The 12,840-nt window shown below is 36.0% G+C and overlaps 1 protein-coding gene and 1 long non-coding RNA gene across 3 annotated transcripts in view; one reads left to right on the forward strand and one right to left on the reverse strand.

Annotated features, from left to right (window-relative positions):
- MORC3 (MORC family CW-type zinc finger 3) overlaps positions 1–2,137 on the forward strand; it is a 36,220-nt gene extending 34,083 nt beyond the window's left edge. For both annotated transcript variants that reach the window (XM_008519332.2, XM_070597621.1), the window contains exon 17: positions 645–2,137. In XM_008519332.2, the coding sequence (XP_008517554.2) occupies positions 645–798 (154 nt within the window). In that variant the 3' untranslated portion in view covers positions 799–2,137. The remainder of the gene's footprint in view (positions 1–644) is intronic.
- Positions 1–12,840, reverse strand: part of LOC139079913 (uncharacterized) — a 13,988-nt gene continuing 1,148 nt past the window's right edge. Inside the window, exons 2-3 of the long non-coding RNA XR_011533942.1 lie at positions 12,259–12,320; positions 1–114 (exon numbers count right to left, since the gene is read on the reverse strand). This is a non-coding gene — a long non-coding RNA (uncharacterized lncRNA). The remainder of the gene's footprint in view (positions 115–12,258; positions 12,321–12,840) is intronic.

The raw sequence follows: 12,840 nt of genomic DNA on the forward strand, positions 1-12,840 counted from the left end.
TATATAGCTGTAGGTATTTAAAGTCTAGGATGTTGATATTCAGATCCGTGTATATATACTTGAAAGAAATGATAAAGATGATCTAATCCAGGGTTTTCAGCAAAACACTGTCACCTATAAATGCACAGTAAAATGGATAGACAGTGAACTTTAGCATTTGAAAGGTTCAAAGAAGTCATGCATTTTAAAAAGTCTTGTTTAACATTATTTAACCCAGGGTTTTATAAGCCTATTTGACCACAGAACCATTTCTTCTTCCTCTTCTACAACAATGGATATCTCATAGAACATGTTTTAGGGAACAATTCAGTTCATCTTCAAAAGGAAGCGGAAATCCCGTGATGCATTATTAGTCTTAGACCAGTGTTCTAGTAGTACGTCCCTACTGTTTTCCAGGTGATAACAATATTTTAAATTATAACTAACATCTTGTAATTTATTTTACCAGTCCATGTTTTCTCCAGTCTCAAATTAAAATTTTATTAGTTGGAACCAAGTGGAGCCACTAGTTTTATGAAACACTCTACTTACCAACAGATTTATTAAATTAAATGTATTAAGGTTTCACTTAAATTTTAAGCCCTAGATGAATATTAAACTGTATTATAATGTTCATCTAATAGATGTAATATTTGTATTTGCAGCCTCAAACTTCGATCTCTTCGAGTTAACGTAGGACAGCTGCTGGCCATGATTGTACCTGATCTCGATCTTCAGCAAGTGAATTATGATGTTGATGTAGTTGATGAAATTTTAGGACAAGTTGTTGAACAAATGAGTGAAATCAGTAGTACCTAAAGTATATTTTATGTGAGATAATAAAAATATTTGCTCAGTCCTTTTGGTTGTACAGTTTTGAAAATGTAAACAAATTTGTTTTATAGATACGATAGGTAACAGACTGAAGAACCATAATCTTTATTCTATGCATTCAAGCGTGGCCACAAATACTGTGGACACATTCTCACTTCTTTGAAATGCCTGTGAATCATTGGTATTGAGCGGCTGAATAGCTGGCTCATGATTCTGTTCTGAAATGTAAATATTTGTAATTAAGTCTGCACATATTTTTTTATTACCCTAGAAGATTTAAGTGTTTTTCACCAAGAGGTTTTCAGGCTGCCCCTAACCTTTCTGTAATCTTTTCTGGTTCCCTAAAGTGTATTTTTCTCTAAACTGAGGGCTGTGCCATAATACAAATGGAAATGTTACCTTTGATTTTCTTACAGAGAAGTTTAAACAGGATTTTTAAAGAATGGAATAACACTCCTGATAAGATAAGTTGTAAGTGAATTGAGCATTACTGTTTGTTTTCTATAAATTCTTATCTCCTGAATATCTTATTCATGAAAATAAAGTAAGCAGAAACTCTCCATCCATTTTGCCAGGATTTTTCTTCTGCTGAGATTGCCAATCATGGTTAAACACAAAGTGTTTTTATAGAACAAAGAAATTATCTTAGTATAAAAAAGTATCAAAAATATTAAATGTTCCACCACGTTTATTTTGAAGCCCATTTTTGGCTGCTTAATCGGCATGGAGTGGGCACAAGAATTGTTAATATTTCTTTTTGTGAAATTTCCTGTACAGCCTTTTGTAGGATTACTACAGGTTAATGTGAGTTGAGGAAGACAGTCTTTCTCAAACAATACTGCATACCTTTTATTATATTACAAACCTAAGTGTTTTATATCCTGGAGTTAAGCAACAAAATGCCCTAGGATTATAGTATTACATGCCATAAAATTTATGCTTCATTTGTCCCATGTTTTGTGCAATTTTAAAGAGATGGCTTTCTATTAATTATAACTATGTATATATAATTAAGAATCATATTTTCCACAACTAAAATGTGCATTATTTTTTCAAAGTTTTATCGTGCTATTTATTTTTACTTTTGTTTCTGAACATTCATGTTCCTTTTATATGGATGCTTAATTATGTCTGTCATATACAGTATTACATTTTTACTGTACATTAACTTCTAGAAAAAGCAAATAAATGAAGATTGTTTTTATTTGCTTGAGAAAGTAATTGAAAGTGTATTTTTGGTATGAAGCTGGTTTTCTGTCATAACTGTATCTGCCCAAATTTTAAAATATCTTGTAATAAAATAAAATATATATATGATGGCTAACTCTTCAGATATTACTTTTAAAGAGTCCTATATTCAAATTATATTTTGAAAACTAAAGTTGTGTCCATTAAGACCCTCCATTTGAGGGGCCAGCCCGGTGGCGCAGCGGTTAAGTCCACACGTTCCGCTTCGGCAGCCTGGGGTTCACAGGTTCGGATGCCAGGTGCAGACATGGCACTGCTTGGCACGCCATACTGTGGTAGGTGTCCCACATATAAAGTAGAGGAAGATGGGGACAGATGTTAGCTCAGGGCCAGTCTTCCTCAGCAAAAAAGAGGCGGATTGGTGGTAGATGTTAGCTTGGGGCTAATCTTCCTCAAATAAAAAAGACCCTCCAGTTGAGCTCATTTTACTATATTAATTACAAATTATATCTAGAAGACTAAGGCTTTGTTTCCAGTAATATTAATCTAAGCTCATCTTAAGAGACTGTATTTTACACTTGGGAAGAAACTTTTTCATTGTATAAATCATTTAATCTGAAGAAACTTTGCCTAAATGATAGCAGCTATGTAGAGCATGTCTAAGTTTGTGAATATTTATGTAGCAGTTCTTTCTGGAATTTGCTGTTTTTCCCCTTTGGTCAGCTTTATTCTTGCAAAAATACACATTGAAATGGCTGTTACCTGGCTTAATGGGAAAGTTAATCATAGGATTAGTAAGAGAAACTTGCTTGCTAAATTGATTCTTTGGAAGTACTTAGATATTTTTTGCCCTTTAAGAAATTATTGCCAAGCTAGGATTCTTTGAAAATGTGGTGAACAAGAAATTTAACAGAAGAACACGGGCTTCCATGGCTTATATAGTACTCATACCTATCTTTTTTGTTAAGTTTGTAAAAGGCTAGTGAGAGGACAGTGTTGCTTAAACTAATTATTACTTTAAAACAAAAACAGTCTAAGGAAGTAAATCAGATAGTCCACAATCCCTACAAACAGGCCCACTTTTAGTCAGCTGAGGCTACAAAATCAGTAAAAGTAAGTGTTGACACAGCAGGAATGTGTCCTTTATTTGGGTCTCAAAATCCTAATGTGGGCAGGTACTGCTGGTGACTCTGCATATGATCGCAGATGCTTGATTCTTCTTATCAGACAGCCCATTAGGTCATTATTTGTCATTGAGGAATAACTAAAGTGATAGGTACTGGTGTTCTCACCATTGGCTGCATATTAGAATCACCTGGGAGTTTCTAAGACTCCCAGTGCAGGGTTGTACTCCATAACTAATTAAGTCAGTCTTTGGGGTTGGCCCCAGATACCAGTATTTTTTTTTAAGACTTCTCCGTGTGCCATTGGAGCAGAGAACCTTTGATCTAGATCTTCCAGTAATGACTATTTACAAATACTGAACTCAAGTGGTTCCTGAAGCAAATTCAGGATCAGCATGGCCACATTCTCACGGGCAAACAAGGAGGGGGAAAGGGAAGCAGAGCTGGTACGCAAGTTAGAAATGTAAATGGAACAGAATAGTATAGAGTGAAAAGACTTCCCCACCACCTCCCTAAAGGTAACCACTATTGCTTTTTGTCCTTCAGAAAATATTAGCTGCATACATGCACACATTCATACATATGCATTCAGTTTATGTTAAATTTTATATCTTTATATTCGAATCTCAGATTTACGCAAAGGTGTTAAACCATGTAAGTGGTAAAATGAGATGTACAGATTTCAGTTCCCTGGTATGAAAAGTGATGTGGCAATTTTATAAATGTTGCTTTCTGGTTTTTATCAGAGTGAGAAATTAAAATTGATTTCATATAAAAATCTTATTTCCATATTACTCTTTTGAACAGCTTTAGTAATTCTATGATACGAATATTCTAACGTTCATTTATTTCTCTCCTTTTGAGGTTAACAAGTGTTAGTGTGAAAATTAATAAATAACACATCACACACTTTTTCAAGTATATCCAGTGCATAAATTCCTTGCAGTAAATATGGATGGAAAAACAGTGTATGCTATGTAAATTTTAGTAAATGTTGCCATCCAAAAATGGTTGCAGGAACTTATACTCCTATGAAAAATAAATGTATGTGTGTGTTTTGTCCTCTATATATCAAACTTACTTTTGCTAATCTGATATGTGAAAAAATGGCAGCCTACATTTCTTTGTCTCAGGTTGAAAATGTTTTCATGTTTTATTGGCCATTTTAATTTCTTTTTGTGTACTATATTCATATTCTTTGCCTGTTCTTTTCTACTGAGTTCTTTGTCTTAATACTTTAAAAAAGCTAAAAGCTTGTGTTAATGTGGCTACAAACACTACCCAGACAAATCCTAGCTTTCAGAAAATCCACAGTAGGTTAAATCTTATTTTTGTACAGTGTCTCAAACAGACTCATGGGAGTGGAGTGAGAGACCTCCTGTATTCATGTCTTTCGTGTATTTGTCTTTTGGACATTGGCCATGGCTCACAGAAGGAATGCCATTAATATCTGCTTGGAGTAAAGGAAAATATGTATGTGTTGCTTTTTAGAATTAAATTTCATGATCACAAAGTTATTTGGCATATACTGGCCTATAGGGAGAAAGTCAAGACTAACAGAGACAGTCTTGGTAAATTCAAGCCATTCAAATATAGGTGAAGTTACTAAATGCGGCGGTAAATTCAAGCCATTCAAATATAGGTGAAGTTACTAAATGCGGCGGCCACACAGAATGAATTAACCATTAGAAAACGCATGTGAATCACAACTGAAGTTAATTTCCTACACAAATATTCTAATAATAATGAGTTGTGAGTAAGTGCAATTTCCTATTTCAAACATGTAAAACAAGTTTAACTTCAAGGTTCAGTGTTCATTTCTTGCAAAGCAGTCAGGACTCAATATTATGGTAACAATATATAGAATGAGTTAAAATCTGACTCAAAAGGACTTTTACCCCAGCCTGGCTAATATTTAGGTTATGAGTGTCTTCAGTTTGTAAATATTATCCAGAATTCAGCTGTATCTTCATAACAAAAGGTCATGGTGCTTTATATTCACAAAGTATGCGAGCCAACAGTCTTCCTAATCTCCCATGGGTTTTCTGTTGAGTGCTGTTGAAAGTTGGGGCTTGGGCTGCCCCAGTGGCGCAGTGGTTAGGTTCACACATTCCGCTTCTGCGGCCCGGGGTTTGCTTGTTTGGATCCCGGGTGCAGACCTATGCACCGCTTGTCAAGCCATGCTGTGGCAGGCGTCCCACATACGAAGTAGAGAAAGATGGGCACGGATGTTAGGTCAGGGCCAGCCTTCCCCAGCAAAAAGAGGAGGAATAGTGGCAGATGTTAGCTCAGGGCTAACCTTCCTCAAAAAAAAAGTTGGGGCTTGTATTTTGAAAGTTTATAGTGTGATCTGAACCAAGGCTGATTTTAAAATAATTTGGGTTTACAATTTTCTTTTTCTGTGCAAGCACTTGTCCCATGTTTTTGTGACTCCGTTTTTACTCCCTTGGTGGAGTATCTCTCAAACTGTGGTGCTCCTGGAGGCAGTTGAGAGACTGTAGCGCACTGTTCCCAGTTTCCTGTATGACTTTAGGTGGTTCAGTTCTCGGGGAGAGGTGTTCGTAGACTGCAGCATGGAAACTTGCTGGGAGATGCTCAGAGTTCCAGGAGTGTGAGTCATCTAACCGGCTGACAGAAAGAAGTGACACAGCCTGACATAACGATACCTGTTATCTCTTTTCCTGGGTAGGGAAATACAGGGGTCCAGGACAGTAATACTAGTTTATTATATATCACATATTAATGATAATACTTAAATGTACTTATATAAAATATGATAGTGTTATACACTGTAATCACTCTTAACCAGTAGTTTTTCATTTCCCACTAATTTACTGTGTTCTTAAATTGATTTTTTTTAGTATAGGTTATTTTAACCTATTAGGGAATTTTCAAACCCATACAAAAATAGAGAAACTATTATTATGAACTGTGTACCCATCATCCTGCTTCAGCGATTTTCAACTCATGGTCAATCTTGTTTTATCTATGCCCCTATTTACTTACCCCCTCCCATAATATTTCGTTTGTGTTACAAATATTAACTCATTAATTTTTTATTGTGGAAAAATATACATAAAATTTACCATTTAGCCATTTTTAAGTGTACAGTTCAGTGGCATTAAGTTCATTCACATTGTTGTGCAACCATCACCACTATCCATTTCCAGAACTTTTTCATCATTCCAAATAAACTCTGTATTCACTAAACAATAACTCCTCATCCCCCTGGCCCCCAGCCCCTGGTAACCTCTACTTTATGTCTCTATGAATTTGCTTATTTTAGGTACCTCATATAAGTGGAATCATAAAATATTTGTCCTTTTGTGTCTGGCTTATTTCACTTTGCATAATGTTTTTAAGGTTCATCCATGTTGTCATGTATATCAATTTCATTCCTATTTAAGGCTGAATAATCCATTGTATGTATTTACCACATTTTGTTTATCCCTTCATCCATCCATGGACATTTGGGTTGGTTCCATCTTTTCCTATTAAGAATAAAGCTGCTATGAGCATTGTTGTATAAGTATCTCTGAGTCCTTGCTTTCACTTCTTTTGGGTACATACCTAGGAGTGGAATGCTGAATTATATGGCAATTTTATGTTTAAATGTTTGAGGAATTGCCAAACTGTTTTCCACAAAGGCTACACCATTTTACATACCCATCAGCAATGCAGAAGTTTTCCAGTTTTTCCACATTCTCTACAATACTGTTATTTTCTGTTTTTTGATAATAGCCATCCTAATGGGTGTGAAGGGGTGTCTCAATGTGGTTTTGATTTGCATTTCTCTAATGGCTAGTGATGTTAAGCTTCTTTTCACATGCTGATTGACCATTCTTATGTCTTCTTTGGAGAATATCTATTCAAGTCCTTTGCCCGTTCTTTAACTGGGTTGTTTGTTGTAGAATTGCAGGAGGTTGTTTTTTTTAAAATGTATTGTGGATATTAATCTCTTATCAGATATATGATTTGCAAATATTTTCTCCTGTGGGTTGTGTTTTGCTCTTGATAGTGTCCTTTGATGAATAAGAGTTTTTAATTTTGGTGAAGTCCAATTTATTTTTTCTTTTGTTGCTTGTGCTTTTGGTATCATATCCAAGAGATTATTGACTAATCTGATGTGAGGAAGATTTTCCCCTGTTTTCTTCTAAGAGTTTTATAGTTTTAGCTCTTACATTTAGGTCTCTGATCCATTTTGAGTTAATTTTTGCATATGGTATAAGATTCCAATTTCATTGCTTTGCATGTGGCTATCTAGTTTTCCCAGCACCAATTGTTGAAAAAGACTATTTTTTTCCCGTTGAATGGTCGTCTCACCCTTGTCAAAAATTGATTGGCCATATATGCAAGGGTTTATTTCTGGGCTCTCTATTCCATTGGTCTATATATCTGTCCTTATGCCAGGACCACACTGTTTTGATTATTGTAGCTTTCTAGTAAGTTTTGAAATCAAGAAGGGTGAGTCCTCCAAATTTGTTCTCTTTCAAGATTGTTTTGGTTACTCAGGGTCTCTTGAGATTCCCTATGAATTTTAGGACAGGTTTTCCTATTTCTGCAAAACACACCATTGGGATTCTGATAGGAATTGCGTTGAATCTGTAGACCATTTTGAGCAGTATTGTCAGCTTAACAATATTAAGTCTTTCAATCCATGAACCATGAACATAGGATGTTTTTCCATTTCTTTGTCTTCTTTAATTTCAGCAGTTTTGTAGTTTTCATTGTACAAGTCTTTCATCCACTTGGTTAAGTTTATTCCTAAGTATTTTATTCTTTTTTGATACTATTGTAAATGGAATTGTTTTATCAATTTCCTTTCTGAATGTTCATTGTTAGTGTTGAGAAATGCAACTGATTTTTGTGTGATTTTTGTATCCTGCAGCTTTGCTGAATTTATTTATTAGCTTTAATGAGTTTTTTTTTTGGTCAAATACTTAGAGTTTTCTACATATAAGATCATGTCATCTGCAAAGAGATAGTTTGACTTCCCTCTTTTTAATTTAGATGTCTTTATTTTTCTCGCATAATTCGTCTGGCTAGAACTGCCAATCCTGTGTTGAATAGAAGTGGTAAAATTGGGTATCCTTGTCTTGTTCCTGATCTTTGAGGAAAAGCTTTCAGTCTTTCACCATTGAATATGATGTGAGCTGTGGGTTTTTCATCTATTACCTTTGTCATATTAAGGAAGTCTCCTTCTACTTGTAGTTTACTGTTTTTGTTATTTTTAATCATGAAAGTGTGTTGAATGTTGTGAAATGCTTTTTCTGCATCAAATGACATGATCATGTGGGTTTTCCCCCTCTTCATTCCTTTAATATGGATTACATTGATTGATTTTTGTATGTTGAACCATTCTTGCATTCCAGGAACAACTCCTCCTTGGTTGTGTATAATCCTTTTAATATGTTGCTGGATTTGGTTTGCTAGTATTTTGTTGAGGTTTTTTGCACAAATATTCATAATATTGGTCTGTATTTTTCTTTTCTTGTAGTGTCTGTCTGGCTTTGGTATCAGGGTAATGCAGCCAAATAGAATGAGTTAGGAAGTGTTTCCTCCTTTTTAATTTTTTGGCAGAGTTTGAGAAGGATTGGTGTTAATTCTTCTTTAAATGTTTGGTAGAATTCACCAGTGAATCCATCTGTCTAGGGCTTTTCTTTGTTGGGAGGTTTTTGATTATTGAGTCAATTTCCTTACTAGTTTTAAGTGTTTTCAGATTTTCTACTTCATAATTAAGTTTTGATAGATTGTGTGTTTCTAGAAATTTGTCCATTCATATAGGTTATCCAATTTGCTGGCATACAATTGTTCATAGTCTTCTCTTTTGGGGGGGGGAGGAAGATACATCTGTTGCCAATCCTCTTTTTTTTTTTTTTTTTTTGCTTGAGGAAGATTAGCCCTGAGCTAATATCTGTGCCAGTCTTCCTCTGTTTTTTTGTATGTGGGTCACCTCCACAGCATGGCTGACCGGTGGAGTAGGTCTGCACCGGGGATCCAGATCTGTGAACTGGACCGCCAAAGCAGAGCACTCGGAACTTTAACCACTTGACCACAGGGTCGGCCCCAGTATTCTCTTTTTATTTCCATAAAAATAATCCTCTTTATTTCCATAACATCAGTAGTAATATCCTTGCTTTCTTTTGTGATTTTAGTAATTTGTGGGGTTTTTTTCTTAGTCAATCTAGCTAAAGTTTTGTCAGTTTGTCTTCTCCTTTGTTTTCTTCCTTTTTAGTTGTTGAAGAAACAAGAACATTTTTCTTTTAGAATCCCTCATTTGGGTACCATTAATTTTTTAAAAATGTCTCTCTTGTATTTCTGTAAACTGGTAGGTAGATCTACAGAGTTAATCAGATTCAAGTTCTTTTTCTGTTTCATTTTTTGGGTTTTTTTGAAGAATTCTTCTTAGGTGCTACTATATTCTTCCTGTTGTATCATATTAAGAGGTACACAACGTATAGTTGTCTCTTTTTGTTATGTTAAGATTAATCAGTGAGTTTAGGTGGTGTCATCCTAATCCATCCCTTATAAAGTTTCCTATCAGTCTTTTACCTAATGATTTTAGCATCCATTAATAATCACACGTAAATCCATTATTAGGAGTTGTGAAATGGTGATACTCAAATTTCATTATTCCTTTTGAATTGGGAAATCTATAAAGAAAACCTATTTAGTTATCCTGAGGTACAGTTCATACAGAATAGGCAGTATAAATGCTTGACTCATACCTCGTTTCCAGATTTCTTCCAAAGGTAACCAATGAGGTTTTTGTTATTGTTGTTAATATCATTATGAACTTGTGAATTTTAACATTTAATGTGTTTCAATCCATTGTGGCAATTTTCCAATGTTAAATTGTCTCACTTTGGCTGGAGGTCTCTTCAGATTGGCTCCTATGTTTTTGTTACATAATCCTAGTAGTCTGATGATTTTCTTCCCTTTTGGTATAATAAGGTTTCAGGCTCATCAAATACATTTCCTGTTCTGGACATGGAAACATCCTTTTCTCCAAGGAGCTCTGGTTCTTTTCATGGGCATGCTATTTGGAGACCATAATCTAGGCACAGATATAGTCAATGCTTCTTGTTTGGGCATTTCTTGCAGGCCTTTTTAGTGGACTGAGTTAGGAAACCCTTCTTTTTTTTAAAAAGAAAATATATATTGAACATATATACCAATATTGCCAATTTAGTGATTTTATTAATTTTCTTAGATTTTAGATTTCTAGTCTTTTTTGCTGGAAATCTTGGTTCCTAACCCCAAAATATAATTATTTACTTGCTTTTCCCAATATATAGATAAACACATATGTATGTATATACATATGTAACAACATCAATATCACTTTAACCACAGGATGACTGAGAAAGTTTAAGGTTTCTTTGGGATATCATCACATTTCTGTTTGCCAATCACTTGAAATAATTTCTTCTTTTGTTTATCATAATGCTTCTTCATCCATGCTGTTGCATGTGTCAGTATTTCTTTTTGATCACAGAATAGAATTCCATTGTATGGATATGGCACAGTTTGGTTACCTTTTCTTCTATTGATGGATATTTGGATTCTTTCCAATTTGGGCTATTATGTATAAAGCTGCTATATACATTCTTATGCATTTTTCTTTCGTATATACCAAGGAATACAGGGACTTTGACTTTATTAGAAACTACTGAGCAGTTTCCTAAAGTATTTGTCTTAGTTCAGGCTTCTGTAGCAAAAACACCATAGACTGGGTGGCTTAAATAACAAACATTTATTTCTCATGGTTTTGGAGGCTAGGAAGTCCAAGATCAAGGTGCCAGCAGACCCCGGTGTCTGGTGAAGGCCCTCTTCCTGATTTGGAGATGGCTGTCTTCTCAGGGTCTCCTCACATGGCAGTGGGAGAGAGTGTCAAGTTTCTTCATCTCTTATAAGGACACCAATTCCACCCCCATGACCTCATCCAAGCCTAATTACCTCCCTAAGCCCCCACCTCTAAATACCATCACATTGGGGATTAGCCTTCAACACAGGAATTCTGGGGGGACACAAACATTCAGTCCATAGCAATTTGTATCGATTTATACTTCCACCAGCAGTGTGCCAGAGGTCCTATGTATTCTCTTGTGCTATTTCTGTCATTTTCTCCTGTTTTTCCTCTTTTTATTCTGATAAAATTTTCTCAGCTTCTTTTCCCAACCCTTTATTAAAGTTTCAATTTCTGCTATTAAATTTTTTGTGCATTCCTATTTCCTATTCTTTAATAATGTTTTATTAGTACGTATTCTGACTTCAGATTTTTATTCCAGAGTTTTCACACTTCGAAAAGGAAATCATAGTAGAGTGGATTCAGAGAAGTCTGTTTTTGAAGCCAAGTTAAGATTTATTGCCTTTATATTAATTTTCACCAGAGAAAAGTTCTTGCGAGACCAGATAACATTGGTCCCCTTAGAGTGATACAGTTCTGCTAAAATCAATGCTGGGGCTCACACTGAAGTTCGGTGGTGGTTGAGGCATCTAGCTGGAACCACTCGCAGTAGAACTTCTTTAGTCCAGCCTGGTGCAAAACACTGGGGTCTCAACCAAATACTTTTCTTTCTTTCTTTCTTTTTTTTTTTTCCTGCTTTACCTCCCCAAACCCCCTCCCCGCCCCCCCCCCGCCCTCGTACATAGTTGTATATCTTAGTTGCACGTCCTTCTAGTTGTGGCATATGGGACGCCGCCTCAACGTGGCCTGATGAGCGGTGCCATGTCCACGCCCAGGATCCAAACCCTGGGCTGCCGCAGCGGAGCACACAAACTCAACCACTCGGCCACGGAGCCGGCCCCTCTTTTTTCTTTGAGAAAATATTTGGCCCTGCCCAGGGCCCCACTCTGGGCCACCATCTCCTGCATGTGACGGCTCACCAGGCAGGCGCTGATGTCAGGTCCCCAAAATTTTCATCCAGAAAGCCAACTCTTTCATGTATATTTAGTACCTAAGCATATGTCTTATCTTTTTAATCCACAGTCTAGAATCCTAGCACTTCAGGAGATGATCAGAGGATTCATTTATGAATTGACAGCATTTGTCAGAAATTTGGAGAAACCTGATGGTTACAAGAGACACTGAACCCCGGGCTTTCCAAACCAGATTGATTATCAGACTCACCTGGGAGTTTGTGAAAATGCAGGTGCCTGGGCTCCTCTGCTGGATATTCTGAATCAGTGGGCCTGGGTGGGGGCAGGAATCTGTACTTTTGAAACAGCCAGATTATCTGCAGTACATATTAGTCACTCCCAGTCCAAGCTCTCTAAATCCAAGCCATGATTTAAGAGAGAATACCTAAAAGCTGTGTATCTGGATTACATTATCCTAGCTTCCCAAGAAACCAGGCTTAAGGAGGCTCCAGTCATTCTTATCAACATGAGGCATCCATTTGTAGACAATTTCTATACCTTTCATAAAACTAGCTAAAAGTATCAACCAGCATTTATATAAGAATCCATGTCAATTCTTCTTCCTAAACATGCCAGGAAGAGTTTACTTCTCAGATGGACATGGATGTTCCTTTTATCAAGTAAATGCTCTGCATCACCAGGTGTTTGTTTCCTGGCCTTCCAGGAAGCTCATGGACAAATTATTCCATCTGGGAAATTATCCCATTTCAAAGGGCCTGCTACATCCATTTCTGCCTTCTGACTTACAACCTCACCCTCACTTTAAAATGTTAAATTCTGTTTTTAAAAAGTG

Source organism: Equus przewalskii, chromosome 27, assembly GCF_037783145.1.
Source record: "Equus przewalskii isolate Varuska chromosome 27, EquPr2, whole genome shotgun sequence".
NCBI classification, from domain to species: domain Eukaryota; kingdom Metazoa; phylum Chordata; class Mammalia; order Perissodactyla; family Equidae; genus Equus; species Equus przewalskii.